Genomic DNA, 27,982 nt, shown 5'->3' on the forward strand with positions numbered 1-27,982 from the left:
CCGGGGTTGAGTTTGAGTTCAAGTGTTGTGGATTTGTATGTGGGTGGTGGAAGTGCTGGATTGAGGGATTTGAGAGAGTTGAGGGAGAGGGAAAGTAGGAGTAGGTCGAGTTCAAGGTCGGGGTCGGGGACGGGGACGGGGACGGGGATGGTGAGGTCTAGGGCAGAGAGTAGGTGGTGGTAGACTGGTAGCAGTAGGTAATTGGGATTGATGATGCTTTTAGCGTTTAAAAAGGAGTAGGTTTGAGTTAATTCTGATATTCTTTTGGTTCAAGTACTAGGTACTAGAAATAGCGTATTTTGTTCTTCTCGGTGGTTGTCTATGTTTTGTATTGATAGAGATGGTGTCACCCGTCTCCTTGAACTCCTGATGATGACAATGATGGTGGTAAAAACAGCCATTAAATGGGAAAGAAAATATGTCAGTATGCCCTGGCCACATCAGTCCATATCATACCCTGTTCCTTAAAATCCTGTCCCAATCCCGAGGCTTCATCAACCACCCGGTTGCCGAACCTAACCATAAAACTCCAGGAGTAGATTCCACTTGTTTTCCTTCCCATGGCCGCAGTGATTGCTAGTTGTTGTGCGATGAGCGCCTCCTTCGTTTTCGCTTCCTCTTTTCGGCGTTGTCTGTTTTGGGGGTGTCGTATAGGTCAACATCCTCCTGGGCGTCATAGGCCACCGACGCTTCCTCCGTCGTCTCGGGGAGAAGCTTTGGTACTGCTTGCTCCTGCTCATCGTCCTGTTTCCTCTTCTTTTGCCCCCTTTCCTCTTCGGACAACTGCTTCTTTGCCTCAGACCGCTTCTTTTCCTCCTTGCCACCAGCATCAATAGTTCCCGGCAAGTACGCCACCAGCGCCTTGCTCGCCCCCTTCTGACAATACTGCACCACATCAATCTTGGGCGCACCGTCCGGCACCAGCGCGGCAATCTGGTTCAGATCGCTTTGTCTGGGCAAGAAAAGCGCCTGCGGCAGTATCTGCGTCTGCGCCTGCGCCGACCCTCCCTCCTTTTGCTCCACCTGCTTCTTCTTCTCCTCCTCCTCATGCTCCGGCATCGTACACGCCTCGTACAGCTGCTCCAGGTTATAGGGCTCCATCTTGCTAAGATCGAACACCTCCTGATCGCGGTACGAGACGCCGCCCCACGGCGGCGAAGCAAAGACTAGACACTCTTCCAGCTTGAGCTCTGCTAGGAGATCATCCAGCTCTTCTTTATCCTCCTCTGGCCCCCCATCACTCATCGTCCCTTTTCCCAAACGAACCCCCCAAAACCGCCTCATAACCTCAAAACAGTCCCCATGCACCCACGTAATTTTGTCGTAGACATCATACACCTCGGCATTATGCTGGGCGCAAGCCAGCGTGCTCCTGTCCTTTTCGATAGCAATGACGCGATCCCATCTCCCCGACGAGAGCGCAAAGGCAATCACGTTGCCTCCGGCGCCGCCGAAGAGGTCGATTAATACGCGTTTTCCCTGGGCGATTGGGTGGGTGGAGAGATCCCGTGCGATGCGGGTGGCGACGGGTTCCGGGGTCACGCCGAACCAGGCCGAGTCGGTTAGGTGGATGTCGTAGTCGTAGAATTCGAAGATTGAGAAGCGTTGGTGCCAGTATCTTGGAGGGGGGTTAGTGAGGTTGAGGTTGGGATTGGGGGAAGAGGGTGATGAGGGTGGGGATGGGGGTGAGGATGGAAAGATGGAAGATAGAAGATGAGATGAAGGGTTGATGTTATCTTACTTTTGGATGTCCCAGGGGACTTCATTGAGTTTTGTGTAGTGGTGACAATTTTCGTCGAGAGGGAACTTCTCCCCTTTCTTGAGGACTTTGGGGCCCATACTGTTGATGACCGTGATGGGCTTGGTGGTATTGAGTTTTGTATTGTTTGTGATGGTGTTGATCTTGGTCTGTGTATCTGGATCTGCTGTGGTCGACTGGCTGAGATTGAGAACGGGACGTGACGAATGAGTTGATTCTCTCTCTTCTTGTTTTCATCCCCAGAAATGCTGTGGCTGAGGAATCACGGACAGGTCCTATGGAAAGACCAAAGGGTTGTGAATTGTTTCAAGAAGTGAACATGAGAAAGATGTGAGAAGTACTCGATACCTGGAAGGTGCTGCGGTCTCGATGCACCGTGTAAGTCGCAGGGACTCGTCTTTTTCCCCAATTCTGGAGCCCCACTCAGATTTGCGCAAACTCCACAATGTGCCTGGAATTGGGAGCTTTGACCATCAAGGTCCACGCCAGCAGGAGCGCTGGGCTGAAGTGGGGCTCGCTCTTGCTTGCCGTCGTTCGTTAACGTCCACGGTGACACGGTTCATCACGGAAGCTCCGAGTGCTGTAAATGCCAGGGTTGCTTCAGGACTTCCATCTCGACTCTTGACGATCCAACATCCAGATCGCATGATCACCAATATTTAAACCAACCCAACACTCGTTCGGCTACACATCGTAGCATACAACAATGACAACCATGTTTAACGCCCTCAACCGCTTCATATCCCGGCTCGACGGCGATGCGCCCACGTCCAAGGAGAACCAGCCTGGCGGATTCGGCTTCCAAGTGCTGCGAAACACCAACCCAGACCTGGCCATTGAGCCATGGTTTGACTTTGTCGTTGGAATCAATGGGCGGATGATTGTATGGTTTCGAAACCGTTAAATTCTGAAAGCTAAAGGTCTAACACAGCTCTGCTCCAGGACGACTCTGACCCGAGGCTCTTTGCCCAAGAAGTCCGGAACTGTGCTGGCGGTGTTGTGCAGCTGGGACTTTGGAGCGCAAAGGTATATCACCACCGTGAACATGCTAGTTACACCCAATGCTGACGGCTTTTCCTTTAAAAACAGGGCCAAAGAACGCGAGCACTCCACATCCCCGTCCCCGCCGATACTGCCTCCCTCGGGCTTACCCTCCAATGGACCGCCCTCTCTGTCGTCACCAACATCTGGCACGTCCTCGACGTCCCCGCGAACTCTCCCGCCGACGTCGCCGGTCTTCTCCCATACAGCGACTACATCCTAGGCACCCCCGAGGGAGTCCTCCACGGCGAGAGCGGGCTCAGCGAGCTAGTGGAGGACCACATTGGCCGCCCCCTGCGCCTTTACATCTACAACAACGAGTACAACGTCACCCGCGAGGTGACCATCCAGCCCAGCCGGGACTGGGGTGGTGAGGGTGCTCTCGGCTGCGTCCTAGGCTACGGCGCTTTGCACCGGGTGCCAGCGCCCCTGAGCGAGCCTGTGCACGCCCCAGGCGAGACCCTGTTCGACGGCGACTCGGAGCAATACGGACACGTCGGACAGCAGCAACAGTATCAACAAGAACCTCAGTACAGATACCCGGGTGCAGCACCACCACCAGCAGGCGTTCAATCGCACTACGCCCCTTTTGCTACTACAACCTCCCCTCCGCCCCCACCCGTCGGCGGTGGTGAGTTTCTCATACCAGCGCAGATGGTCGGCACACCACCACCCCCGGCAACACAGTTTGGCGGCGCGGCGGTCGCTTCTGCTCCGCCTAGGGGAAAGAAGAAGGAGAGACCGGCGAATAGGACAGGGTTGGGCTCGATGGATGATTACTTCAAGGAGCAGGAGAAGAAGAGTAGGGAATTGGATAATGCTCCTAGCAGGAAGAACACACCAGTACCGCCGCCGCCAATGGGAGGTCCTCCTAAAGGTGGACCGCCCAAGGCAGTGTCGTCGCCCCCGCCTGGTAGTGCGCAAGGGGAAGAGACGGCTGAGGGGGGCGAGAGTTAGTGGCTTAAGGTAGAATACTGGGAGAAGTTTGACTAGGAGGTTGTGAATGATACCTGTGATATTATGATTACAAGCATCCAAGGCTGGGGCGTGGTGATTGTCTTTGACAATGGCGGCGGACTTCCGTCCAGTACTGGGGTCTGGGAACTTGCGGGCATTGAAGCTCTTTGAAGACTCCCGTCGCCTGGCGTCATGACATGTCCGAAGTTGGTGAAGTTGGAATGGTGCCCCCCTACAGCGGTATTGGTTGTTGACCATTTCCAGCGAGTGGGTGAAGGAAGTAGAAATAATCCAGCGTGAAATTTGAAGCATCTATTGTAGATACTGTAAATCGAAAAAGAAGAAAGGTATAATAAATGCCAGACAATTTTATCGACATATCCTCCCGCCTGTCTTGTCTTCTTCTAGCTCGCTTGAAAATACGGACGGTTCTGTTATTGCTTGCTTGATGACTTGCTCGTTCCCGCCATGTTCTCGCAATTATCTTCCATTCACCTGATACCCCTCAACAACACAACGATCCTCTATATCCCACACTCGTGTACTTTTAACTCCTCGCTCAATCGCTCGTCCTTGGTTGCTCTCTTTCTTAGTTGATAAAGTTGACGCAGAAGAAATGCAGAATCAAACTGCAGACCAAGTAATCGGCAAAGGCTCTATAACCGAGACCGAGTCAAGTTAGCAAAGCTATCCCACCCACCACACCACCTGGGATATTGCTCCTTCGGGGAAAACCGTATGTAACGTAACGTACCGTTCAGGCGACACCGAAGGGAAATCACTCTTGTTCGCCTCGGTTGTCTGGATCCGTAGCGAGGCCGTCAGGACGAATTGGCCGACTGTTGCTGAGAAGCCGGAGAGGAAGGCGTTGAAGGGCTGTTTTTTTTTAAGGAACCATAGTTAGCCAATGCTGCTATTGTGATTTCCGTCGTAACCTTCTTCAACTTCCATCACCTGAATCATTTTGCAAGAAGAGAGATTTGATGTGTGGGAGAAAGGGAACGGGGATAAACCGGGGGCAAACGTACATAATTCCCAGCCAAAACACAATACAAAAACTGCAACCCGCCCACCACCACAAGGAAAGCCATGAACGCATCAATCAGCTTGGTCCGCTGCGGCGTCGTGTCCTGGTAGTGTGTCAAGAGGTTGCTGAAGACTTTGTTCCATGCTTGCCCTTGTGCGCCGCTGCTGCTGCTGCCCGAGCTCTTGCCGGTAGTGGTTTTTGTGGTAGAGGTGGTAGTGGTAGTGGTAGTAGGCTCAATCTGAGTGCTGGTAGCAAAGGCATTGGTTGTCGTGGCAATGGGAGGAGCGGATTCTTTGGGTTGGACTTTGGTTGTGACTGTTGCTGATGTTGTTGTCGATGTCGCTGAGGGGGAGGGGGAGACGCCGCGGGCGGCGGCGGAGGAGGCGTTCTTGCGCTTTCCACCCATTGTGTCTGACTGTTGTGGATTGTTTGATTTATGGAACGTTGCGATTGATCTGTGTCTCTGCGCTGTTGCTAGCAGGTGGTGGTGTTGGTTCGGGTCGGTGGTGTTGGTTCGGGTCGGTGGTTGTTTGGATATTCGTTGTCGCGATGTTGTTGAAGCTGTAATGGTGCCGTGGTTTGTGTACCTTGACGGGAGCTTCCGATTCCACACACTGCTGTGTCCAGTCGCTAAAACGGCCACGAAGCTTCATCTGTCATCATCGGGGACAGGGGTGGTCACACACGCACACACATCCGTTTGTTTAACACCGTGTGGAGATTTCAGTGAAGTTGGCGCACAGGCCAAGGCCATGGGACATGGGTGAGGAAAGAAGGGCAGGAAATTTATGATTGGATGGAATTGGATAAGTGGAACCCTCCCATGTCGTGCATCAATGGGGAATTGGTGTTGAGAGTGGAGCTGGGCCTTGTTTGTTCAACTTCAGTCCTCTTCAAATAACATCCTATGACTGAACACCGCAATAAAGAGTTGTCCATGTTTATGTGATCAAGTTCAAGGATCTATCAGGCTCACTTGAATAATAGTTACTTTTTCTTGGTTCACTCGCTTTGGTGTCTTCGCCCAGCTGCGCACTCCGAATACCTATTCAACCTTCCGATTCCGGACTTTGTTGACTTACACGCCCCCGGTGACGACATCCACTCACAACTCACCACTATCACTTACACCACAACCATATAATCATGGCTTCAATACTCGAGGTGAGCTTACCTTCCTTTTGATATTTGCAACCCAAACCAGCAAACATAACTAACGACTTAGCAGGCCCTCCAACCCCACCCAGAAGACCGTCTCCACCTCCGTCTTCACCGAGCCCGCTCCGTTATTCTCACCAGTCAAGAGTATGTTTAACCTTCTACCCACCCTTATTAACCTGCTACCCACCATTTCCTATCGGCCAGTCCCTTAGGGGTATTAACATGATGTCCCAGACTAGTAGAAATACGCGCCTCCCAACGAACCTTCGAAGGCGCCTACATGCGCACCGCCCTGTCACAATTCTCCTTTGCGCTGATCATCCTCAGGATCTTCACCTCGGAATTCTACCCCATCGGCGCCCTTTTCGCCGTGCACGGAGCCGCGGTCATGTTGGTGGCGATATATCGGCGGTATGAAGGGAATCGACAGTTTTTTGATCAGGAGGTTGAGGAGGACTTGGAGGATGGGGATGAGGGTGACCGAATCGGAGTGGGGAGTGGGACTGGGACTGCTTATGGTGGGCTGGGGACAACAGGGGGTGACGGCAATGGGATGGGGGTTGTTGGGATGGGAGGGTCGGGAACGGGAGGACAGCGGCTGGAAAGGAGAAAGACGGTGGTAGTGGTCAAGAAAAAGTTTAGGACCAGCGCGAATAGTGTGGCGTTGTTGACGGTGTTGAGTTTTGCCGCGTATGTGGCGTTGATGGTGTTGTTGTGGGATTTGAGTCGGTAGGTTGGATTAGGCTATGAATGTTGGAGAAGCTTTCGTTGGGATCACTTGATTTTTTCCTTGTGTCTCGCGAGCGATATCAAGCAAGTACATATAGCATTTACATGGCAACTCCCGTATTAAGCAAGAGTCAATGGTTACCTTTCCGCGTGGCCATCTAGCGAGCAAGTCTAAAATATGAAGCAAGTCTGTTATATATTGACTTCCAGGAAAAAATCTTAAGCACAAACCTACAAGAGCGATGAAGAAAAGCCGTTTGAATGCTCGTTAACGTGTCGAACCGAAACATAGATAAGGACAAAGCAAGAAGAAAAAGGGCAGCATGAACGTTATAAAGCAAAGCAAAGCACAAAAACACATGTAAACCAACAATGAATCCAGCTATAATCCGTGTACGCAAATTTTGTTTCCCGTCCCAGTCGCTGATCATGACATGAAAAAAGAAGTTTACCGCCCTGTTAGTTTTACCGCAAGACAGAGAGAAGAAAAAAGAAAAAGAAAAATACAAAACTAAAGTCCTGAAGAAAAGGAGAGAAATATCATCTAAGTGACAAACAGGCAAGACGCCAATGGCAACGTCACCACGTGGGTAGCGCATCAACAAATCGCTACTCTTCTTCTCTCCACCCCTATGCCTTCAAGCCGTCCGAGCCGTTCCGTGTGCCCATTCCGTCCCGCTCCCGTGTGAAAAATTCCCCGAGAACCATGGTTGGGTTTGAACCAGTGGCAGAAATCCATCAAGCGTCTTAAAAGACTCGTGGTATCCGAGAATGTTGACCAATCTTTGTTATCTCTCCCCTTCCTCCTCCATACCGTCTCTCAAGCCCACTTCAATTCGACAATGGTGGCCTCCTTGACGGTTGTATTGGCCAAAGACTCGATCTCGTCTTGAGAAGAGTGGGTAACCTTGTAAGATATCATCACGCTCCAACCCGTCTCATGTGATGTATCCCGTGCCGCAACAACCCCGTTCGATCTTACTGGGTGTCCGGCTTCCCGATTCTCTCTCTTGCATCAAGGAGGTCTGGGTGACGAGCAGTTTGATTAGCTGGGTTGATTTTGGGGATTTGTCCGTTGCCACTCCGAGAACCATCTTCGACCGAGCCGCATTCTCTTCTGCGAACCGCCCTTTTCGCCCTCAAGGGTAATGGCGAATATCACGAATTTGGTTGCCATGAAATCCAGGTTTTTCAAAAGCATGGAATTCGATGGCCACCAACACGGTGTCTAGCGGCCAGGTCCATCCATGCTTAAACTCAAATCCGATTCGAATTCCCCAATTGCATCGACTTCCCGCCATCCGTACTTAAACATGCCGAGGCCCAAATGAGCCTGCTCAGGTGGAACCAAGCCCCTATATCCCATGGCCCTGCTGGTTTCCCCCTTCTCCATACCAAGCCGAATAGCCCTCAGCAGGCTTGGAGTACTGGTAAGGTTGCTGCCACGACGCATAACCCGCCGGGGGAACAGCTCCAGCAGAGATAGCCGAATGGGGATCCTGACTTGTTCCCGAGACGGTATCAATTCCAGGGATGGTAGTGGCGATCGGGGAAGGATAGATATCGCTGGACATGGCAGACGACTTGCGATCGTACGGGCGACCGCCACCGCCCATTTGTGAGGCCGGGGGATATTGCTGGCTGGCCATGCCCTCGCCGCCACCGCCAAAAGACATGGAGCGGGAGGAAGGGGCAGGGTAACCGGATGATGACCACGCTAGCTCATCCCGCGAGGACTCGGAGCCCATGGATGCTGCTGACCAAGTGGCGGATTGGGGAGCGTGAGGCGTGTAGGGGGAAAATGCGGGGGTGATGGGGGATTCACTCGTGTAGGATCTCCAGTTCGGGTTTATGTCGCTCGGTTTGGACGTATTCGGACCGGCGTCAGGGGACATCCAGTTGGCCATGCCGTGCTGTCCATATTCGTAGGATCTAGTGCTTGTGGCACTTGGGGGAACTGTAAACTTGTCAGTAAGATCCACCCTATGTCTCTTTGGTTTTTGACCTACTCTTGGAATCTGGGGTGTAATCTTCTGTACCCGAAGGCCTCATGGGGGGTGGCATGTTCGTGATTGATGCTAGTGACAAATGCGGATAGTTGGAATGACCGTGAACTTCTGAGGGGACCCCGCTCTGCATCGCCGGTGATGAAGATGTGGACGTGATCTTAGGTCCGGTGGAAGACCTTTGTACCGACTTTTGTCGGGTTTCTTGCGGGGGTTGTTGATCTACTGGGTAGAAGCTGCATTCTTTCTTCAGGCGAATGCAGTTGACACATCGAGCCTGTACGTCGTTCTGGGACGGGATGCACCTAATCTTCCTGCGACGGCAATGTCCTGCATTTACGGTCAGTACAAACGTAAGAGAGTTACTTTGGTCTTGACTAGAACTTACCGCATGCAACAGATGTTCGATGATATCCTAGTTTGTTCCTCCTTTTCTCTCCTGAAAGAATACCTTGGTCAGGCGTTGTTGGGTCTCGCGGTGTGGGCGGCGGTTGACTTGTTTGCGATGCAGACATTGAACGCTTCGGCTTCGTCGCGAACGGGTAAGAGTCCGATCGATCTCTGCCCGTCTCTGGGCTGTGCCTAAGGTCCATTCCTGAGGACCCTGGAGGCGGAACGGAATAAGGCATGTACCCGGAATGCTGGATATCCATATCTGTGCCGTTCTGGGGCGGTGGCGGAGGATACTGAAATGACATTATGTCTGTCATGGGCACTGACGAGACGGCAGGATATATAGCGGAGTTGCCAGATAGCCAGCTTTCGACTTTGGATTTGATAAGGGGCGAATGGGCGGTTGCCATCAAACGATCCTGCTCTGAGTCGTTCTACTAGCTGGACAGGGGACTTCTGGGTTGCCGCACGTTTCAGCACCAAATAACGAGAGATGGCGGGAAGCGGGTAATGACCGGAATTGCGGGTGTAGTGGTCAATCGTGACCGAGTGTCCGAATACCGTGGTTCTTCAGTGATCGGTGCTGATTCTCCGCGTCTGGGGTATCTATGTGCAAAGGCCTTGAGGAATGTGGTTAGCGGGTGGTCTGAGATGCCGAAATCTGGGATATGGGTCAAAGCCAGTGGGAAGAGATAACTATAAACTAATTTGGGTACCAAATATGTGAAGGGGAAGTGTAAGAAGTACCTCTACGAATGATCAGAAGTACATGAACCGGAGAACAGGTAGCGAGTAGGCGGGCCAATGAGGATGGCAAATAACTTGGGATTTGCGACAGCCGGGATAAGAGGACCAGAGCAATATGAGCGGCGTTGGACACACCCCTTTTTCTGGTTCTGGTTGGGCTGAAGAGCAGTGGCAGCGGCAACTCCCTGAGAGATGCTGATGCAAGGTGTTGACGCAGCAACAAGGAGTTGGGCTATGTTCGATGTTGAATATGGCTACCTATAGCAAGATATGAGCTAGTGCCAACGGAAGTGGAAGCATATCAGTGATCTGATGGGTCTGCCTACCTTTAGGTATACTAGGGGAATGCGGGTAGTATCTGGGGAAGCCGGCGCCTGCTGACTGCAGTTTAAGGAGTCTTTCTACCGTGCTCAAATGCACAAGCGAGGAGATGCTTGATCTGAAACCGGAGCCCCAAGATTTCGCGTAGGTCGCGTTGAGGGCTACACAGCCCTGTTTTGATAGCCTATGTATATCGTTAAGATATATTTATGTACTGGCCAAAATAGGGTCAATAGCCAAGGCAACAGGTTCCGCCGCTGCTGTTTTTGGACGTTTCCCAACAGCTGGCGTTGGATGTTGTTTGGGAAGTTGTAATTCCGCGCTTCCAGGTATTAGCAGAGTCGAAGTAAGGACTACTAGCCGCAAGTATGGTGTACGAGCGTATAGTGCTTGTGCGTTGAGATACTGCAGTCGATGATGCCCGGTTGCAACTTGCAAGGGGGAAATGGTCGAACCCGGCTGGGTGGGTGAGGGTTCCGGCAGGCTATGAGACGTCGGCCACTTGCATATGTCAAAGGAGCCGCGCCAAGTTGAGAGATACTGGGATCCAGTCAGGTTCGTCGGCTAATCTGGTGTTGACTGTACAAGTGATATCGCAGTGGTGGTCAAGAAGTACTCGAAAAGCTCGGGCGTAACTCAGCTTCTACGCCACACAACAATGCTGGTTGCAGATATGATGGTAGGTCGGGGTAAGCGACAGTCGGTATAGAGATGAAATTGCTGATATGCCAGAGGATCGAGGATCGACAAGCCCTGGCAGGCGGTTTCAAAGGTCGGATACAGCCGTGATTGGAAGATTAGAGGTGGTGTTGTGGTCTTTACGCTCTGCGCTTTCCTTTCTTTTTCTGACTTTGCTTCGTGGTTTTTGCCCGACTGCGGCGGCTGTTGCGATTTTAATTTGTAAGACTTTTGCAGCGAATGAGCTCTCCGTCCCAGATGTTGCTCAAGAAAAGCCGTCCCAGGTTGAACGCTTATGGTTGAGTGCTAAGCAAGTGGTTGTTGAGGCTGGTGCTCGTCACAATAGCTCAAATGTCTGGGGTCGTCATAGGTCCGAGTGAATGTAAGTAAGGTTTGGAAGGCAGGCGGGTCTTGGGGGAGAAAAAAAGAGGGACCTGTCTCGAGATGAAATGAAACGACCGCGCGTTGCCCAGGTGAAGTAATGCAACTTAATGCATCGAGATTGAATGGAGAATGAGGGAGTGTTGGGATGAAAAGAACAAGGCAACGTCCGCCTAAACCTCAAAGTGGAATATGATGCAAGAAGGAGTGGCGAGACTGGGCAAAGAGACGACGCACAAGGGCAAAAGGACAGAAAGGTCACATCAATTAAGGGCCGTGAGATATATTAAAGGCTCTTGTCCTTTTCCCAAATCTCTTTATTCCCTCGAACCCCTCCGATCCTTGCACAGTCACTTTGCCACTGGCAACGTAAGAGGAAATGGGCAAGGAAAAGTGCACTGCACTGCGAGTGTGAATGCTGTTGGGGCCGGAGCATGCCAGACAATGAAGCACCCGGACATGGAAGGAACCCAAAAATGGCTCTAGGCAATCACAAGCCAAGGGCAGAGAACGAGGAAGCAGCCCGAAGCTTGTATCCTCAACGGTTTCAACGGCATGTTCCAGCGAAAAATTCGGGTGCTCGGTCAACTCGACATGCCTGTGACCTTGATGTTAGTTACTGTTAGCTTTCCGTGTCATGAAGCAAAAACAAATTGAAGGAATCGTCAGTCAGTCTAGACCTACGGGTCTTCCCACCCCAGGTCCTCACATGACGGCGGATGGGATGCTCTCTCGAAAGCGGACTAAACCACAATAGTTACCTCGGAACGACGGAGGCTGCCATAGTCTTTGCCCACTTCCCTTTGACCAGTGCTAAAGGCTGAAACACCACACTCAACCCCCCTGATCAGCCATCGGGCTTTTCGGAAGGAAAACTCTATTTCCTTCCATTGCTTCCACCACTAGCTTGATTAACCGACCTGGACTTCCTAGACTCCGGTTATGTTTCGAGGGATGCAGCACCTCTATCGAGCGCCAATGGTACGCTGCACTCAACGTCGATGCCACGTTGGTGGACTCATCGATGTTTGGCAACGAGTTTGTATATGCACGAGGTACCTTTTCCATGGTCGACAGCCATCCCTTAATATCACTCTTGTACCCCTGCACGCGCATATGAGTACCTGTGCGCACCTGCCCGGACTGCAAGGTACCTGAACATTCAAGCTTGGTACTTGGTGTCTCAGGCACAGTAGAAGATGCGTGGTCGGATATACTTGGCTAGACCCCTTTCCTGCGTATATCGCTGGAATGATTTTGACCAAGCGTTGCCTTATGCCCCTCCCTCCACTCATCGAAGCTTCTTTGTTGCCACTAGGCCCGGCCCAAAGAAGACGCTGAGATGACATGCATACCTAGGATGCTTTAGTGAAGCCTTGTACCCTTGTTGACCGCAGTCAGGATCATGCGCGAAAGAGTGGCATCCGGCGAAAAGGGTAGGGTCCCCCGTGAACAGGATCGGATCTTGGAGTCCTCAGATTTCGACATGGAAGCTGATCATCTGGGGAAAGCCTGTGATGCTGTGTCGGTGTCGTTAGTCCTCATAACGAGACCCAGATAAGGTTCAGCAAAGAAAGAGAGCCTGCGGATAGTGGCCACGAGCGTTTCGTAGTGAATGTCTGCGCGAGACCTGCGTGTGTGGGAGCCTGACCTCGGTCCTTTGTTCAACAGTCAGAGTAGCCATGAGGACATTGTCCTTGAAGGTTATCGTGGACTTTTTGTCAAAGAATGCGCCCCTGCCAGGCTCAAAAAGCCCGCTTATCCCTGGCAATAAATGTCAAGGATCACATATCTGTGGACTTCTATGATAGGTTCAGGACTGTCTGAGCCCTGGGATCATTCCCGTTTGGAGTCAAGCGTCTCGTAAGCCACACCACTTGTAAAGATGCCAAGAATGCGTAACCCCCCCTGTCCGCCATGTTGCAGTTGGAGCTGTCCTACGTTTGGGAACAGATTGTTCAATTCTTCCACTAGTCAGCCAAAGCGTCATGCTTGTGGCTTTTGTAAATCGTCGACTTGCACCCGTCTCGTATTATGCTGAGGTTCTTTTGCGCCGGGACAGATATCAGTCTGGTCATTCCTGTCTGGAAGGGACACGATCCGCCGGGGAGATGTCATGCTGCCCCGGATTACCTATCAGGGCTTGTTGACCCTTAGCAACGTGGCAGATGCGAGTCCTGGTGTGTTAACATGGACACTCTGATGCGGACTTCTGAACTGAATGTAAGCAACAGACGAGTAACTTACCATGGTACCTGATGCGTTTCTGCAATTAGTACTTTCATGCATGTCTCTTTTAGCCCGGGCCAGCCTGTTAACGAGTGTCATACAGGTCGTTACCGTACCTTGCATCAGCTAGTTGAAAGGTTCTCGGAAACATTTTGTGTCTGTCGTAGCAACAGTATGGGGCCTGATATTCGGAAGAGACGATGATATTGGCCAATCTCGCAGCTTTCCAGGATTGCTCTCGGTCTCTCTTCTTTCATGAACCGGTTGCTCCAGCTGCAGTGCGACACAGGACTGTAGTTGCGATATTGGCCATTTGGCACTTGCGCAGTGATATGGCAGATGCTGCTATCGCTGAATAACACTCAAGCTGGTAAAATGCCGGCTAGTATATAGCGCTGCTGGGTCGCATTGAGAGCCATGGAAGCCTCCCTGCGATCATGTAACGCTGCAAGGGCCGCATCCCCGAGAGGGTCGTCTTGATGGACGACTTGGGGACAGGCTTGCGAGGTTGGAGTTTTTCGGACCAGGCCTGGAAGCTGTTGTTGCTGAGCAAGCGGGTGTGGTCTACATAGTATATCGTCAGAGGCTTGGGCTAAGAGACCGGTGAGCGACATCACGCTATCTTTCAAGCAGAGTCCATGACTTGGGCAGTAATGCTTAACTCAACGGTCAGCATACCCGATCACAATCCTAGCCTGTCGGTCTGTGTAACAAGCTTTTGCATCCTGGAAAACCCGTCAACCAACGGTCTCAACAAAGAGATATGTCGATTCTTGATAAGGGTGCCAGACAGTGTCAGGACGGGGGAGATGGAAGCCCAAACTCAATACTAACCTTTCACTACCTCTAGGTATCTGGGAATGTTTCTGTTCGACATCGATGTGGGAATATGGATCAGCCCAGATCTCTCGATACAAGCGCGCTTGCAAGCAGTGTGTCGATGGGATCGCCGCCAAGGGTCCGATTGACAGCCAATCATCCAAGTCTCGGTCGAGAACAATGGCTGCTTGGATGTGCTTGGTTAGATGACGTGCGAAAAAGGGCCGGTCTGAGTGTCGTCCAGTGCAGCTCAACCGGACAGCCGCCCATGTTCTATTGCCAGGATTCGTGATAGTGGTGACGATTCCGGACAATGCTGCCGAGCATGTACAGTTGAAGCGATCGATGATTTCACTGTTCATACAGGCGATTGAAGGATGGACTGAAGAGAGAAATTTTCGCATACACAGTAGTTGAAGTGAAGTCGGCAACTGCCTGGTCACGGTGTTCCTGCTGGCTCAGTGCAGTCAGTGCCTGCCGCCGGCAAAGCACGTTCCCAGCTGCAGGAAAAGAAACGAAAGGCCAACATCGGATAAGAGGTACCTGTGCACTCATTTAAGGTGCAGAGGTACCTTAAGATGGAGATCGCTTGGACGTCCTGCTTGGTTGTCTTTGCACCTGCCCTGTGCGATATCTCAAACTCACTCCGGCCCGAATCGGACGTGGAATGGACGACCACTCTTTCCCTCCCTGGTTTCTCTCGACAATTTCCCCTCATCTCTCTTTTAAAATTTTCACACAGCAGTGGCTAAAGAGGTAGGTGCTCCTGCCTCAGGGAATCAAGACCGCCACGCCACCCCGACAGGCGACAGCTAAGAGCGCGAATGAATTGGATTGCGGTGTGACGCAATGTCGATGGTGAAGTCTGGGACTCGATGTGGGGTGACACCCAACGAGGACACTCAACTCTCACCCCTCGACATAATTTCTACTGGCTAAATCAGCTGTCGCTTCAGTATCTTACGTTGGAAACGATCGGGCATCTCTGCAATGCGGGTATCAGTTCTGTCGAAAGGAAATGTACGCCACCAAGACTTTCGGGTTACTAGCGACGTCCTCCACTCCGACGACAACTGGGTCCGAACCTCATCACATTGAGCGGGACATGCGATTTTCATTCCATTACCTGACCACTTGGCGATGCCCCGTGTCATAGAACCTTGCACAGCTCTATACCTACTAGTGTTTGGTCTTTGGCTGATATCAAGACACATGTTGATTAGTAACCTCGCACCTTCAAGGACACAGTCAACATGCACACACGATTGACTAGGTATACCCTCGTATGCTGGGCGAACTCGACATGGCCGGCAAGACAGTGAGACAACCAAGAGGCTTGATTCTACGAGACACATCTAGATACATACACGTCCACATCAGCACCACAGCAGGCGACAGGTAACCCACCGAGCCCTCCCGCAAAACGCGACCCTGCAACGGCTACCGTGACGCTACACGGCCTGTTCCGCTCAGCCCTAGCTGTCCCGATGACCTCGAGGGCGGCACGCTTAGGTTTGTCCACTTGCCGCTGCGGCTGGCTGCCAGCTCCGGTATTTCCAAGCATTAGACGCTCTTGCGCGCTTGTGGCCGTTAGAAAAATGTAACAAGCCTCGCTAATGGTGACGAAACCTCCAGGACTTGATGTTGGCGATATCTCTTCACCAAAGCACCATCAACCACCTCCGGCTGTGCTCGCACCTCGCAAACCAAAATCCGCGCAGAAACCTGACCATCTATCCACTCACTTTGGTCCTTGAGCACTTGAGCGGGTTTCCTGCACGGCCATACAAGCGCTTTAATATCGTCGGATCTTCGGTTCACCTTCCTCGAGCGTGTGGCAGACGAGCCTTGGCAATGACAAGGGTTCGCTGACGACTCTATCGAGTATGTTTTCCTCTCGGTTTCTTCCTCGCACATTATCCAGTAACCGGCAATCAAGCACTGCATTTCCGATCAAGCGATCTTTCTACAGTCCAGATCCCAGCAATACACTTTCCATTATACATCTCGTAACCATTCAGCTACATGTGTCAAGCTACGGTCATGTCCGGCGTCGTCCTGGTTTAATTACACTACATTGTCACTGGAACAACGATACTAATACATTTTCCCTTTAGCCAAAATACCCTGATACGTGCTTGCGGCCATACAACTCCATGGCGATTAGGCCATAGACGGCCTCTGCAAAGCCGGTGGACGGTCCGCCTAACATCGCGGGCATTGACTTATTGCAGGTCAATATCTTCTTTGATCTACCTTTGCGCTGACGATGGTCGCCGTTCCGGCAGCAAATGCCAAAGCTTGTTTTCTTGCGTCACGAGGAGCATACTTGGCGCATTTCGAAAACATTACCACCGCACAAACCTCTTTCCGAGCTAGTCCGAGCTAGTATGCTGCTGATACCGATGGCGCGACAACCCCCGGGGCTTGTTTGACACTATCCGAAGCTTTGCAGAACGAAGGGCGAGAGTGTTGGAGCTTCTTCTCCATCGACTTTCATTCCACAGCCCTACATCCTGAAACTGTTGTTCTGGAATCCTTCCCTTTTTGTCGACAATTCGTCCTACGATTGCAGCAGAGTTAACGGGACTTCCGGCGAAAACAGCGAACTAACAAACCGCTTCCACTTGCTTCCAACTTGTTACATCGCATGTTGCCATCGCATCTCCTGGGCCATTAGATGAAACGCTATCTGCTCTGGAAGCTGTCCCTGACTTACAATGTAGTCCTGTCGAAGGAAACAACAAAAGAAGAGGCACCAAGATGACAGTCTAACACAGTACCTTACGAGCCGACTACCATCTGTATCACTGCACTGTATCTATGTGCGATAATCTGGCTATTATGGGATACGTTGCAGAGCCGGCATAAGTTGTGGCTCCTAGAAAGGAAAGATGATGACCGAATGGGTGAGAACCACAAGAAGGAGGTCCAATCAATCTACTGCTTTGAGTAGTTTTGACGACGATAGAGCTAACATACACGAGATAGTGGCCACATCTGAACGCCTCATCATTCAACAACTACAGAAACCGTAACCAGGCAAGCCAGGCTCCTGCCTCTCTCGGTCCCGAATTCTCTTTTGGCTGTTCTGCAGTCTTTAACCAACAACAGATGCGTAATACCGGGGCAAACACATTCCTGAGAACCCTTGAAGAACTTGCGAACTTGCGAATGGGATCATAGACTCTCTCTCCATCGCAGCATTTCATGCGGACCACAATTCACCATGACCGGTCTTTGCAACTGGTCCATGAAAGATTATTGTTTTCGCCATGCCCCCTTGTTGCTGTAGACTTTGCTCTGACAACACCAGCACTCATCTACCTCATACGTGTCTGCTTCTTCTCCGTTTTCGCCCATAATCCATAGTAAGCATTCTTTTCGATGCTCTTGATGTTAACAAAAGCAAGGGAGATTCCGGTCGAAGCTGCCTGGCTGCAATAAAAGACCCCTTTTATGTCATGCATGACGCCAGACCAGACAAGACGTTTCGACAAAGCTTCCCTTGCTCACTGGAAAACAACCCCTTCCTTGCTTGGCATGCAGATGTCAGGTACCTGTCCAGGGCGACTACCGTTGTCCTTGCCGTCAGCCCCCCTTGCCTGGATGATGGGATGTTGGTGACAGAACGACTTGTCACATTTTTGCCCTTTCTTTTTTCTGCTTGTAGTGGTTTACGGTTGGCAGATCCTCCCAACACCCAAACATCTCCCAAACGCGATCGAAAAAAAACGTCGAAAAGATCTCCGTACTCCGCAAAAAGAAACGAACCGGTCAAGAACCATTAAGGAAAGGTTACCCTACCCCTACCTAACCCTACAATGTGATGCTGCGGGTAGCCGGTCCGGGGTTTGGCATCTTCCACTCCCAACAGAGAATCTACCATTTGTTCATGTAATGTACGATTTCGCACCCCCGTTCCTCCTCCCTTTCCTTTTCCCTTCTTGCGCTCGATTCGATCCAGCACTACGTATTAGCAGCCGAAGGAAGAAGTCCGTTGGACCTCCTCGACTGCGATGGATGCTATCGACATCGGCCAGTACACAGATCAGAGACCCCAGACAAAAGCTTGTTGCTTCCATGCCCTGCTCTACCCTGCCTAGTCGATTTTGACACTCACCGAAAAGCCAACAAGACACGGTGCTGGGTGATTACGATGTTTGCACGTATGCATCACCCTAGGCAGAACATTACTATTACTGGAGTGAGTTGAAACAACAAGGAAGATCGTGAACATCGATTCTACATCCGGTAAACGATTACGATGATGAGTAACACACAGCCATGTCGCGGACAGTTGAATGTGTCCGCTTGGGTCCCAACGAGGAAGAACAAAGGGAGAAATAGGCAAGAAGAGGAACACGAATACCGGGTCTTGCGCTAGCGACGGCGGTGATGCGATGATGATGGTGGTTCATTTCATTGGGGAAAGCGCGTTGGACGTGTAATATATCGTGCATCGCAAAGCTCAAAATTTCAGTGCGAAAACGCCGGTCTCCAACGTAGCAGTCATTGCGGGTCCTGGACTTTCAGAAGCTGTCAAATGTAAAGTTTTTGTATAGAAAGGTGTGTGCCTATAGGACTAGAGTGTGTCTGGCTGGATTTTCTGGTTTTTTTTTTTTTTTTTTTTTGATCTTTTCCTTGCTATTACCGGTGGTCGGACCAGCTCATGCCTAGGTAGGTATGGTGGTGCGAAATAAGCAACGAGTCATACGAACGGTGAACATCGCTTCGTGAACCACATCCCGTCGGTTTGGGCTGTCGATGATCTAATAATCGCAGAGTGTTCACGACGGCAAGAGATCTATCTTGTGTTTCTATCCTTCGTTCCATGCAATTAACGCCGGTGGGTCCATATCCAGCGTAGCAATATAAGGCATGGATCAGAGCGCTGAAAACAACAACTGGTCCGATGGTGTAGTTGGTTATCACGTCAGTCTAACACACTGAAGGTCCCCAGATCGAGCCTGGGTCGGATCATCGCAACATTCTCTTTTTGCTTCTTTTTTTCTTTCATTGGAAATCGGTTCTTTGCATATGGAAGCCCTGCGACTTTTTTTTTTTTTTTCGTCTTCATTCATCGCTGGTCTTCGGGATACTTGGGGGTTATGGTGTAGACCTTACCTCAACCCCTACTCTTCACTAGTTTACTTGTATGTTCTTTTTTTTTATGCTTTCCTTGCGTCATGACGCTGGACTTCATTATCTTCATACTAGCAAGCAGAAAATCTCTTCTCTTTCGACAACACCTTTCATGACATGCACCTTTTTGTTACATTTTGTTTCTGTGATCGGTCGGCGGACAAAAAAAGCCAAACAGGTACAAAAGAAGCAGCCATGATACGGCAAAAGCTCAATCAGTAGGGGCATCCTGTCAAAGCCCGAAACACCGTGGAAATTGGTTGCGACTTACTGGCTTTTAGCGGGCATGTCGGGTAAAACTGAGAAGCCCACTAATTTTGCTATTCAAAACGCCGGTATTTTGATGTTAGATGTGAGGTGGAGAAAGGTGTGTGCCTGTAGCATAGGTGTGTTGTGTATAGAGTTTCTCAAAAAACAAATCGCATGTCGCCGATGTTGACATTTCTCAGTTATTATCTGATCAATCACCGATAAGACGGAAAATGCATACAGAGTGATAGATAGGAGTATAAGGTCTACCAAGCTAGGACACCCAAGAAACTAGGAACTCAATATCCCAAGGAAATAAGAAGGAAATGGGAAATGCAAGGAAAGAAGCACAAGGACAACCAAAAGGAAAATGAAAATGGCATTGCTCCCAACGCGAACACCAATCCAACACTCAGACAGCCTCCCTCGCGCCATTGAAACATTAAACCTATTCCCCAGTTACCAAATCCGCATCCCAGAAGATAGTCATCAACCCCTTTTCCCTTCCTCAAACAGAAATAGCACTACCGACCCTCTCCAACATCTTCGGCTTCATCACCAATGCTCCTTCCTCCCGAAAGGAAGTGGGCGTCGGCGACGGCGGCAAGGTGACCATTGTCCCTGTTCCTTCCCCCTGCTTTGTAGTGGCTGTCGCTGTAGCTGCAGAAGAGATGCTGTTGAACAAGTTTTGGGTTTGCTGCCTCTTTCTCTTGATATTGGATTTCTTCGCGGGGAGGCCTTTCTCCAGAAAATTCTCCCTGAGGAACGTGAGGAAGGCGTCAACGTCTTGAGTGGTGCTCATGGCGCCTAGACTTGCTCGGACGATACTGAGAGGCAAAGAAGGGGAGGTTAGTATGGTTTGGTGTAAGACAAAGGGGATAAGGGGTGATAGAGAGGGGGAGAAGAGGTAAAGGGAAAAGTGGGAAGGAAAATGGAAACCAGGGAGTGTATAGGCTTACCCCGTGGGAAGCTCGTTGATAACGCTCAACCCGTTAGAGCCACAATGATGACCAGCGGACTTGGCCCTATTCAACTGCCACGGCTCGTAGTGAAGTGCAGTAAAAACTCCCCCGGGGTTGCAGACGCCTATGTAGAGATCCGTCGTCAGTATCCCACATCACAGATATGGAACCATGTAAAGACAAACTCACCACCAGACCTCACATAAATCCCCCTATCATTCGCCATCTTCTCCACCATTGCATAACTCTCATACGTCCCATCCTCCCTGAACACGTTAAACGCCACCGTGGCACCCTGCACCCTCGCATTACCATACACCTCATCCCCCTTCCCGTTTTCCCAAAGGTCTTCATCTCCAGAATGATAAACCGTGCAAAGCGGTTGACCATTGCCATACCTCATCCCTTTCATCCCTTGATACAGTCTCCTTACCAGCATCGACGTATGGGTAGAAATATTCTCCATGCTTCCAAACAACTCTTTGTGAACATCGATTGCCTCGCCCAACGCTAGGATGCTGTGAAAGGGGAGCGTCCCGTCTTCCAGACCCTCATGTAGACCGCCGACGTGTTCGCTCCCATCCTCATGGGTGTTGGTCTCCAACCCCTTGCTTACATGCCATGCGCTTCCGATGGTGCTGACCAAACTGACGGTGCCTCCGCCAAAGTATTTTCTCAGTGCTAGAATATGGCCAGAGTCCTTGCGAACAATCAAGCCGCCCACATCTGGAAAGCCAAAGATCTTGTAGAATGACACGCAGGTGAAGTCCGGCGCGGTATCAGGGTCTTCGAAGACGTGAGACATGGGGCTGGTCATAGCCAATGCGGCAGCATCCAAAAGGGTGTACGTGTTGCGTAGCCTCTTGGTCCTGTCGTGTCGGATTCTGCCCGTCCAGTTGAGCGGCAGTCTGCGTCCCGTGAGGTTGCTCTGCCCGGGGTAGGCAAAAAGAGCAAGACTACCAGCTGGTTGACCAAAGGTATTCCTCCCCTCAATCCACTCCTCGACTTCGGCGTCACTCTCAAAGCACTTGTGGCTATGCGGCCCCTTAGTCAACTCACGCACGCCGACAAGGCTGGTGTGTGCGTCACGATGGTAGCCGTACCAGAAGGAGCCGGTGCGGGTCTGCTCAGCGAGGTCGCGGAAGCAGTCGGCGACAAGCTTGATGGCCGCAGTGGCGTTGGCGACGAAAACGAGGTCGAAGTGGCGTGGGTCGGCGCCGAGGAAACGGAGGGTCTTTTCGCGTACCGAGTCGACCATGTCACCGGAGAACTTGGCGGGCTCGTTGGCGGAGTGGGGGTTACCGTAAAGGTTGGCGCTCATCTTTTGAGCGAAGAGCTTGACGGTCGATTGGGCGTAGATGGTAGTGCCGCTGTGGTCGAGGTAGATACCTAGTCACCGTTAGGCTGGAGCTGAGCACAACGAGGAGAGATAGAGATGGAGGATGAGAATGTAGGGAGCCATACCATTGTTCATGTGAGGATACTCTTCTTTGCGTATGATCTCCACTGGCTTGTCATAGGGTGATTCAGTCAAAGTGAGACGCTTGATGCCCGATAATGGGACTGTACGCCAGATGTTAGCTCAGGTTAGCTCGAGTTGACATGCATAATTCCTGGAATTGCAGAGGGTGAGTGAAGCGATGTGGGGAAAGGTAGCTAGGTCGAATGTGCTCTTACAGTTGATGGAGGTCAGAGCTGGATATTCGGACGATGTCTTCTCCTCTGATGATGGTCTAGTGCTATCACTCATTGTAGTAACAGCACGACGCTCTCGTCCTTTCTTGGAAAGGCGGTTGAGAAGATTGAGACGGCTCATGGTGAATAAGACAATGGTAATGGCGTGATGTGATGATTATGAATTTATGTCCACTTGGTGTCATGGAGGAGGGCATCTAGACCGTCTTAAATACTCTTGGAAGACGACTTGACCTCTAAAACTGAGACCTCCCTAGGTTATGAGAGAATCCTGTGCGGATGTGTCTTCCCCGTATCCGATGGCGCGGCTATCATACCCCGAGAGCCAGCATAACGTTTTCTCACAATGTTGAGAGCGCCATGAACACGACAAGCTGAACATCACGAGGGAGTACCTACCAGAAGGGAAAAGGATAGACTCAAGGGCTGGAGTCACTCAGCCTGTAACGTCGACCGCTACCAGATTCGGAAGCTAGGACAGCGTCACGAACGATGAACGGCGAACTGTTGCTCTGGGAGAGCGAATGAAACTCAATGGACTCCAAATCCAAGCACACATGGAGGTTTCTCAGTGCTACCGGATGTAATGCCAGAGAAAATGTATTGGAACGGAGACCAATGGGAATCTGGACTGAGGGTGTTGTCCAAAAGGGTGGGTCAATGTTGCTCCCCGGTATCCAGGTGCACACATCCGGATGTACCCATGTGCTCATGGCAAAGATCAACAGGGACATGAGAGACCTTGTTGGTTTGTTAGCGTTGAAGTCCGCAGTGCATAATGGGATCTATGACTGGTGAAGAGCCTCACCACTCAAGCGTTGTCCTGGCTGATCGTTTCCTTTCTGGATCTTCGAAATTCAGCACATACCCATTGACTTTGACCTACAAGTATCCCGGCTTCTTATTATACCGACTCTAGGGATGTCCACTCCACGCTTGGTAGTTGGTGAATGGGATGATAGCACAAAGGGTCAGCGTCCGACCTATTGATACTGATAAGAAGCAGAAGCGCGGAGTTACGCTGCTAGAGTGGCCCAGTTGCGATATCAATGCAACGGCTTCATGTGATGGTCTGCTTCACGCACCATTGCCTGTCGGATGTGTTCTGTTACAAGATAATCTTGATACAGCTTTCGCCAGGTGATGCCGTATGCGTAAATGTCTCAGTTTAGCCCCATGGCGTGGGATGGATTACATGGTTAAGGTAGCGTAGGATGGTCCTCAATATTAGCCCCGTTGATTGGCAGACTGAACAGCGTTGGTCCAATGTTGTCATCCAAAAGGTCATGAGCCCTGATCCTTGGGAGTGCTATCGACTGCCAACACGGGCGATAGCAGCAAGTCTCTGTCGTGAAGGCGAATGGCCAATTGGAAGATGGGCTTGACCTCGTGAGGTGACGCTTGTCTGTAGAGTGAAGGTAGAATAGCTTGTAACGCAACCTAAATCGGAAGACGATAGACACGGTCGTCAGAAGCTGTAGCCTGGACCGGTTCAGCCCTTCATTCTTCAAAAATGACAATATCGGCGAGCAGTGATCAAGGCCATGAGCTGATACACTGCTCTGATGTTGCCTCTTCTTGATTTGATTGTTGTTGGGTTTCATGAGGACCGTCAACACAGCCGAACAAGCATCTGCACAGCCAGCTGGACTGGGCCGGAGTAGGTAGATCATGACGTTGAAGTAACTAGTCCGTTAGAGATCGAGGTATGCTGAGGCGAGTGAGACCGCGGAGGAGTCCGGACGTTGAACGACTACCGGTGTGCTGGATTGTCAGTGTAGTAGCCCGTATTTCCAGCTGTTGCTCAGCACAAGACAGCTGAGTTTGCTCCGAGTTAATCCCAAAGCACTGAATGACAAAGACAAACGAAGTCGAAACACACCGTTAGCGTCTCTGGATTGTAAGATAGACATGGCTTTGCGCACCGTTGAGTTGGCTGAAGCCGAGGGACTGGAGATCGTCATGGAGTTAATCTCTGCCCATTGTGATAATGTGTTCATGAGGTAGCAATCCCATGGGCGATCATGTCCCAAGCGCAATGGGATGATGTCCGCAGGGTTGTATGGATCCGTTCTTCACTTGGAAGGGTAAGGGCAAGTGAGACATAAAATGAGGCTGTAGACAGTGGTATGGGGAGTGAGATGACACGGCTGGAGAATGGCAGAGGTTGCCAAATTGAGGTAAAGTCCATTAGATTTGATGATTGGTGAAGATTGCAACCCTCCCCGTCGGCTATGACATGGATTTGTTGGATTGTACCTTTCCCGCATCAGTGAAATTTGTCAGCAAGGAAAGGCAGCGTGACTCGGCTCCAGACTGAAGAAGGGTCATGGATTTTGATAATGTGGAGGCAAGCTCTTCGAGGCTGAGAGTGAGACAACTTGTCGTCAGTTCCTTCCCATTGGGACCATCACCTCATGGCACACTCACAGTTGAAGTGAGGCAGAAGGAAGGAACCACCAGATAGACTGCAGGATCGAAGACGCCACTAACAGCTGCAAGGTGAGATGATGGCGTTTTGGTGGCTCTTGTTAGCGCGGGCTATCACCAGACTACAGCTTGCACTCTGTTGTGCGGAAGTGGAAGCTGCGGCCCGACCCCTTCCTTGTGTTACCAACTGTATGCTGCGTGCCCGGGTGAGCGAGTGAGACTTGAAGGAGCTCTTGCCTTCTCGAGGTTCGGTGTGCGTTAGCGAACAAAATTCTCAAAGTGGGAGTTGGGATCTGGCAGTTTCTTCCATGTTCCCGTCTGTCACCATGTTCTGTCAGCAGACAAGATCTCTCGAGCTACTTCCAAGTTTCTGTCAGTCCTGTAAAGCTGGTTTGAAACATGGATCTGCGCCGGGAAACTCCGACTCGATGAAATAGGTAATTCTTTCCTCCCAGGTCGCCAGCTTTCAAATGCCGAAACCCATCATATGGACGCGAAAGGCAGACAAGCCAGCACAACTTGGCTGGGTCGTTAACCGGTCGCAGCTCGGAGAATTCAGAACGCCAAAACGTCAAGACATAGCAGGTGAGTTCAGAAACATCGCCCCTAGTGAAGCCACTCGAGCAGAGCCAAGTGAAATGAAGTTGCAGTTGCGGCTGAAGAAGCAAAGAAAACGCCGAGTCTGACCGACCCATCCTAAGGTATGTTCTTCGAATCGTTAGCCGTCTGTTAATGAGCTAACTTGGAATTGGCAGGTGCCTATACTTGACCCGAAGATTTGGTCATCATCGGTGCCTGACATTTGACAATCTTGGATTAGCCGAACTCGGAGGACGATGCCTCTGTTCCTTTAGCGTTCATGTCGGTACAGTATTCCCCCCTGCCCATCGATAGACCCGTGGATACATCGCGTGTTGACATCGAGATGATGTTGCAGTTGCATCGCATCGTCCGCGCCCTGCCGGTCGATCATATGAGGTGGAGTCCCGCCAAGTATTCCCCTGAAGGCCCAGGGCTTACGGCACGCTCTGACCCTCTAAGGCTAATGCAGTCCGGGGCCGCTGGGTTAGTGGAGGCCGCTAAAGGGAGATCCCCGCGGCGGTTCGACGCAACCACACAAAGCTCCACAAAACACTTCACACCTCAATCTGCCACCCTCAAAGGTCGACCCAATAACGATCCGTGGTCCAGCTTCACTTCATCACCATCACGGAACGGTGCCTCACTGGATGATAATCGCGGGTGGCCCTGAAACTCGTACGATTATGACGGCTGAGAAAGCTTGGCAAGATGTGTGTGGGAAGCTGTTCCGCATCCAACCATCAACACGAAGGACAGCAGTGGCCGTCGAAAGAAGTCATACCCAAACCGCTTGGGAAGCCGACACTACTGCGGTCACCACAGCCTGCCAAGCTGAAGTTTACGAGCCAAGACTCAATGTCCTCCTCTTCTGCAATTTCTCCAAGACATCTCATATGGACATCAGAGGTACCCACTGACTACGATTGTCCAGGGCTCTTTGGCTCTTTAGCTAAAGTGGATATACCCGACCTTTCACTCTCGTCTGCCTCGCCATTTAGATGGGAGGGGAGGGGAAAATATCATCTAGGAAGTCTGGGACGGTATCGCTTGTCCCATCTCGACCTCGGCTTGGCAACCGCAATGCATCTTTTAACGGAGAATGATCACTTTCAGTACTTGACCACACAGCACTAGTGAGATCTCCAGGGCGTCATCACGGCATTTGCATGGATCACCCTCAGCGATGCCATCACAAGATTAAAAAACTGCCAATAAGAGTCTCCGTCGGGATGGTTCCCGCTTGCATCCTCATGCATGCAAAGAAAATCAGGGACATGTGTTCAGGTACGTAGCTTATAGCTTACATGCGCCGCAACCCCATGATAAAACTCCCAAATAACACCATACCGGACCGCTGACCAGTGACAAGAAAAAAAAGCCCTTTAAAAGGTGGAATCCAGCAATGAACCATTAGGCAATACCCATTTTCCCATCATTAACCCCCAACATTCCCGACAACATTCCGTCTCGAGCTTAGAGCATCAACATCATCGCACCGCCCAGCAAGGCAGCCACCACACCGGTCATGGAGCTCGTGCTAAAGCTGGCTCCAGCCTCCACAGGCAGCGTTCCAGACGGCGAGGGCGCGCCTCCGGTGGTGTGCGCCGGGTTAGTTCCGATAGGGGCAAAGCTCGAGACTCCGGTAGCATTCGTCGGCACCGCGAAGGGGCCGGTCTGAGTCGCAGTCACGGTATGATCCTCGCAATCCGACTCGGAGGGTTGCGGGGCCGACCCGCTGTTGGTGATCTTGAAGTTGGCGCAGGTGATCCTCGTCTTGTTGGGGAAATGGAACACGATGCTGCGGTTGAGGAAGTAGGCGCCCGTACCCTCGACGAGCGAGGCGTACTTGTCAACGTAATTGGCGCTGAAGGTGGTACTGCCCGCAGGGATGGCGCCGTACTTGCCGGCCAGATCGCCGACCTGGCACGTCTCGGGCTTGCTCTTGTCGCAGACGGGGGCCTCGCCTCGCTCGGTAGGGTCAAGGTGAGCGCCGGTTGCGGTGCAGTTGCCGTTCTCGGGGACGGGATTGACGTGGATGTGGTAGGCTGTGAACAGGTTAGTACCCCTTTCCTATCAAGCAAAGGTGAGTTATGTCGGGAACATACTGAAGGGGCCACCCTCAGGCAGACCGCTCAGTTCAACGTTGAACTGCACTCCAACACCGCCCTCGCCGGACTTGGCTACCACCTTGCCCTTGATGTTGCCGCCATTGGGGAACCCTGCCTTCTGCCAGGCGTTCTCGGGAAGGACCGCTTCGGCAACGAGACCAACGGGGTTGTTGGTGACAGCTGCAGCTGTGGGGAGCTGTTACAACCGCATAGTTAGTATTCGGAAGCTTTCTATGTCGGTGTATAGGTAGGAGGTCGATGTTGACAACATACAGGCTTCTGGGCAGCAACACCGGTAACGGCCGCGCCGAGGAGTGAAAAAGCTACTGAGGTACGCATTTTGGATTGTGGTTATGTTGATAATCGACGATTAGGTTGATAATGCTGACAAGTTGGTCTGGTGCGGTGTCTCGAGGTTAGTTTGTGCGACCCTTTTTCTCTTTGAATGCTGAGCGAGTGACTGATTGAGAGAAGGTGGAAAAAAAAAGGCACAAGGAGGCGGAGGAAGACGACAACTTTAAATCAAAGCTGAACTCAAAGTCGGTCAGGATCCTCCGTTTATC

At 51.3% G+C, this 27,982-nt stretch overlaps 8 protein-coding genes and 1 non-coding gene across 9 annotated transcripts; 3 read left to right on the top strand and 6 right to left on the bottom strand.

Moving 5' to 3' along the window:
* Window positions 1-252: 252 nt before the first annotated feature.
* B0H65DRAFT_60460 (RNA cap guanine-N2 methyltransferase-domain-containing protein) lies at window positions 253-1,930 on the bottom strand. Its single transcript, XM_062831158.1, has 2 exons — window positions 1,742-1,930; window positions 253-1,618 (listed from the first exon to the last, which is right to left on the bottom strand). The coding sequence occupies exons 1-2, from the start codon at window positions 1,837-1,839 to the stop codon at window positions 577-579; spliced, it is 1,140 nt and encodes a 379-aa protein (XP_062687235.1). The 5' UTR covers window positions 1,840-1,930; the 3' UTR covers window positions 253-576.
* Window positions 1,931-2,301: 371 nt separating this feature from the next.
* B0H65DRAFT_453286 (GRASP55/65 PDZ-like domain-containing protein) lies at window positions 2,302-4,036 on the top strand. The gene is made up of 3 exons (XM_062826141.1): window positions 2,302-2,642; window positions 2,702-2,785; window positions 2,849-4,036. Exons 1-3 carry the CDS (start codon window positions 2,466-2,468, stop codon window positions 3,755-3,757), a joined length of 1,170 nt encoding a protein of 389 aa, XP_062687236.1. The 5' UTR covers window positions 2,302-2,465; the 3' UTR covers window positions 3,758-4,036.
* B0H65DRAFT_453289 (DAD family-domain-containing protein) lies at window positions 4,037-5,311 on the bottom strand. Its single transcript, XM_062826142.1, has 3 exons — window positions 4,786-5,311; window positions 4,512-4,633; window positions 4,037-4,413 (listed from the first exon to the last, which is right to left on the bottom strand). Exons 1-3 carry the CDS (start codon window positions 5,188-5,190, stop codon window positions 4,347-4,349), a joined length of 594 nt encoding a protein of 197 aa, XP_062687237.1. The 5' UTR covers window positions 5,191-5,311; the 3' UTR covers window positions 4,037-4,346.
* A 359-nt stretch (window positions 5,312-5,670) lies between these two features.
* On the top strand, window positions 5,671-6,807 carry B0H65DRAFT_486258 (uncharacterized protein). The gene is made up of 3 exons (XM_062827689.1): window positions 5,671-5,948; window positions 6,013-6,089; window positions 6,180-6,807. The coding sequence occupies exons 1-3, from the start codon at window positions 5,931-5,933 to the stop codon at window positions 6,676-6,678; spliced, it is 594 nt and encodes a 197-aa protein (XP_062687238.1). The 5' UTR covers window positions 5,671-5,930; the 3' UTR covers window positions 6,679-6,807.
* On the bottom strand, window positions 6,701-7,446 carry B0H65DRAFT_60523 (uncharacterized protein). Its single transcript, XM_062831159.1, has one exon. The coding sequence runs from the start codon at window positions 7,271-7,273 to the stop codon at window positions 6,833-6,835; it is 441 nt and encodes a 146-aa protein (XP_062687239.1). The 5' UTR covers window positions 7,274-7,446; the 3' UTR covers window positions 6,701-6,832.
* A 583-nt stretch (window positions 7,447-8,029) lies between these two features.
* On the bottom strand, window positions 8,030-9,378 carry B0H65DRAFT_415311 (uncharacterized protein; the record flags this gene model as incomplete). Its single annotated transcript, XM_062823976.1, has 3 exons — window positions 8,030-8,631; window positions 8,684-9,010; window positions 9,069-9,378. 3 exons carry the CDS (start codon window positions 9,376-9,378, stop codon window positions 8,030-8,032), a joined length of 1,239 nt encoding a protein of 412 aa, XP_062687240.1.
* A 9,779-nt stretch (window positions 9,379-19,157) lies between these two features.
* Window positions 19,158-19,231, top strand: B0H65DRAFT_t29. Its single transcript has one exon. It is a non-coding gene; the product is annotated as a tRNA-Val (tRNA).
* A 663-nt stretch (window positions 19,232-19,894) lies between these two features.
* On the bottom strand, window positions 19,895-22,626 carry B0H65DRAFT_61080 (PLP-dependent transferase). Its single transcript, XM_062831161.1, has 5 exons — window positions 22,282-22,626; window positions 22,069-22,167; window positions 20,794-21,993; window positions 20,602-20,728; window positions 19,895-20,469 (listed from the first exon to the last, which is right to left on the bottom strand). Exons 1-5 carry the CDS (start codon window positions 22,418-22,420, stop codon window positions 20,151-20,153), a joined length of 1,884 nt encoding a protein of 627 aa, XP_062687241.1. The 5' UTR covers window positions 22,421-22,626; the 3' UTR covers window positions 19,895-20,150.
* Window positions 22,627-26,614: 3,988 nt separating this feature from the next.
* B0H65DRAFT_60766 (superoxide dismutase) lies at window positions 26,615-27,870 on the bottom strand. The gene is made up of 3 exons (XM_062831160.1): window positions 27,693-27,870; window positions 27,417-27,615; window positions 26,615-27,356 (listed from the first exon to the last, which is right to left on the bottom strand). Exons 1-3 carry the CDS (start codon window positions 27,756-27,758, stop codon window positions 26,785-26,787), a joined length of 837 nt encoding a protein of 278 aa, XP_062687242.1. The 5' UTR covers window positions 27,759-27,870; the 3' UTR covers window positions 26,615-26,784.
* Window positions 27,871-27,982: the final 112 nt, after the last annotated feature.

Source organism: Neurospora tetraspora, assembly GCF_033439725.1.
Source record: "Neurospora tetraspora strain CBS 560.94 chromosome Unknown B0H65scaffold_1, whole genome shotgun sequence".
Lineage (NCBI taxonomy): Eukaryota > Fungi > Ascomycota > Sordariomycetes > Sordariales > Sordariaceae > Neurospora > Neurospora tetraspora.

Coding starts and splice junctions, on each gene's coding strand:
- B0H65DRAFT_60766 (XM_062831160.1), bottom strand. CDS start 27,758: ATGCGTACCTCAGTAGCTTTTTCACTCCTCGGCGCGGCCGTTACCGGT. Junction 27,616..27,692: donor GTGTTGCTGCCCAGAAGCCT/GTATGTTGTCAA, acceptor CGGTTGTAACAG/CTCCCCACAGCTGCAGCTGT. Junction 27,357..27,416: donor GCCTGAGGGTGGCCCCTTCA/GTATGTTCCCGA, acceptor ACCTGTTCACAG/CCTACCACATCCACGTCAAT.
- B0H65DRAFT_453286 (XM_062826141.1), top strand. CDS start 2,466: ATGACAACCATGTTTAACGCCCTCAACCGCTTCATATCCCGGCTCGAC. Junction 2,643..2,701: donor GAATCAATGGGCGGATGATT/GTATGGTTTCGA, acceptor GCTCTGCTCCAG/GACGACTCTGACCCGAGGCT. Junction 2,786..2,848: donor TGGGACTTTGGAGCGCAAAG/GTATATCACCAC, acceptor CTTTAAAAACAG/GGCCAAAGAACGCGAGCACT.
- B0H65DRAFT_453289 (XM_062826142.1), bottom strand. CDS start 5,190: ATGGGTGGAAAGCGCAAGAACGCCTCCTCCGCCGCCGCCCGCGGCGTC. Junction 4,634..4,785: donor GTGTTTTGGCTGGGAATTAT/GTACGTTTGCCC, acceptor AAAAAAAAACAG/CCCTTCAACGCCTTCCTCTC. Junction 4,414..4,511: donor CCTTCGGTGTCGCCTGAACG/GTACGTTACGTT, acceptor TCTCGGTTATAG/AGCCTTTGCCGATTACTTGG.
- B0H65DRAFT_486258 (XM_062827689.1), top strand. Junction 6,090..6,179: donor GTTATTCTCACCAGTCAAGA/GTATGTTTAACC, acceptor ATGATGTCCCAG/ACTAGTAGAAATACGCGCCT.
- B0H65DRAFT_61080 (XM_062831161.1), bottom strand. CDS start 22,420: ATGAGCCGTCTCAATCTTCTCAACCGCCTTTCCAAGAAAGGACGAGAG. Junction 22,168..22,281: donor AGCTCTGACCTCCATCAACT/GTAAGAGCACAT, acceptor TCTGGCGTACAG/TCCCATTATCGGGCATCAAG. Junction 21,994..22,068: donor GTATCCTCACATGAACAATG/GTATGGCTCCCT, acceptor AACGGTGACTAG/GTATCTACCTCGACCACAGC.
- B0H65DRAFT_60523 (XM_062831159.1), bottom strand. CDS start 7,273: ATGCGCTACCCACGTGGTGACGTTGCCATTGGCGTCTTGCCTGTTTGT.
- B0H65DRAFT_60460 (XM_062831158.1), bottom strand. CDS start 1,839: ATGGGCCCCAAAGTCCTCAAGAAAGGGGAGAAGTTCCCTCTCGACGAA. Junction 1,619..1,741: donor GTCCCCTGGGACATCCAAAA/GTAAGATAACAT, acceptor CCCCCCTCCAAG/ATACTGGCACCAACGCTTCT.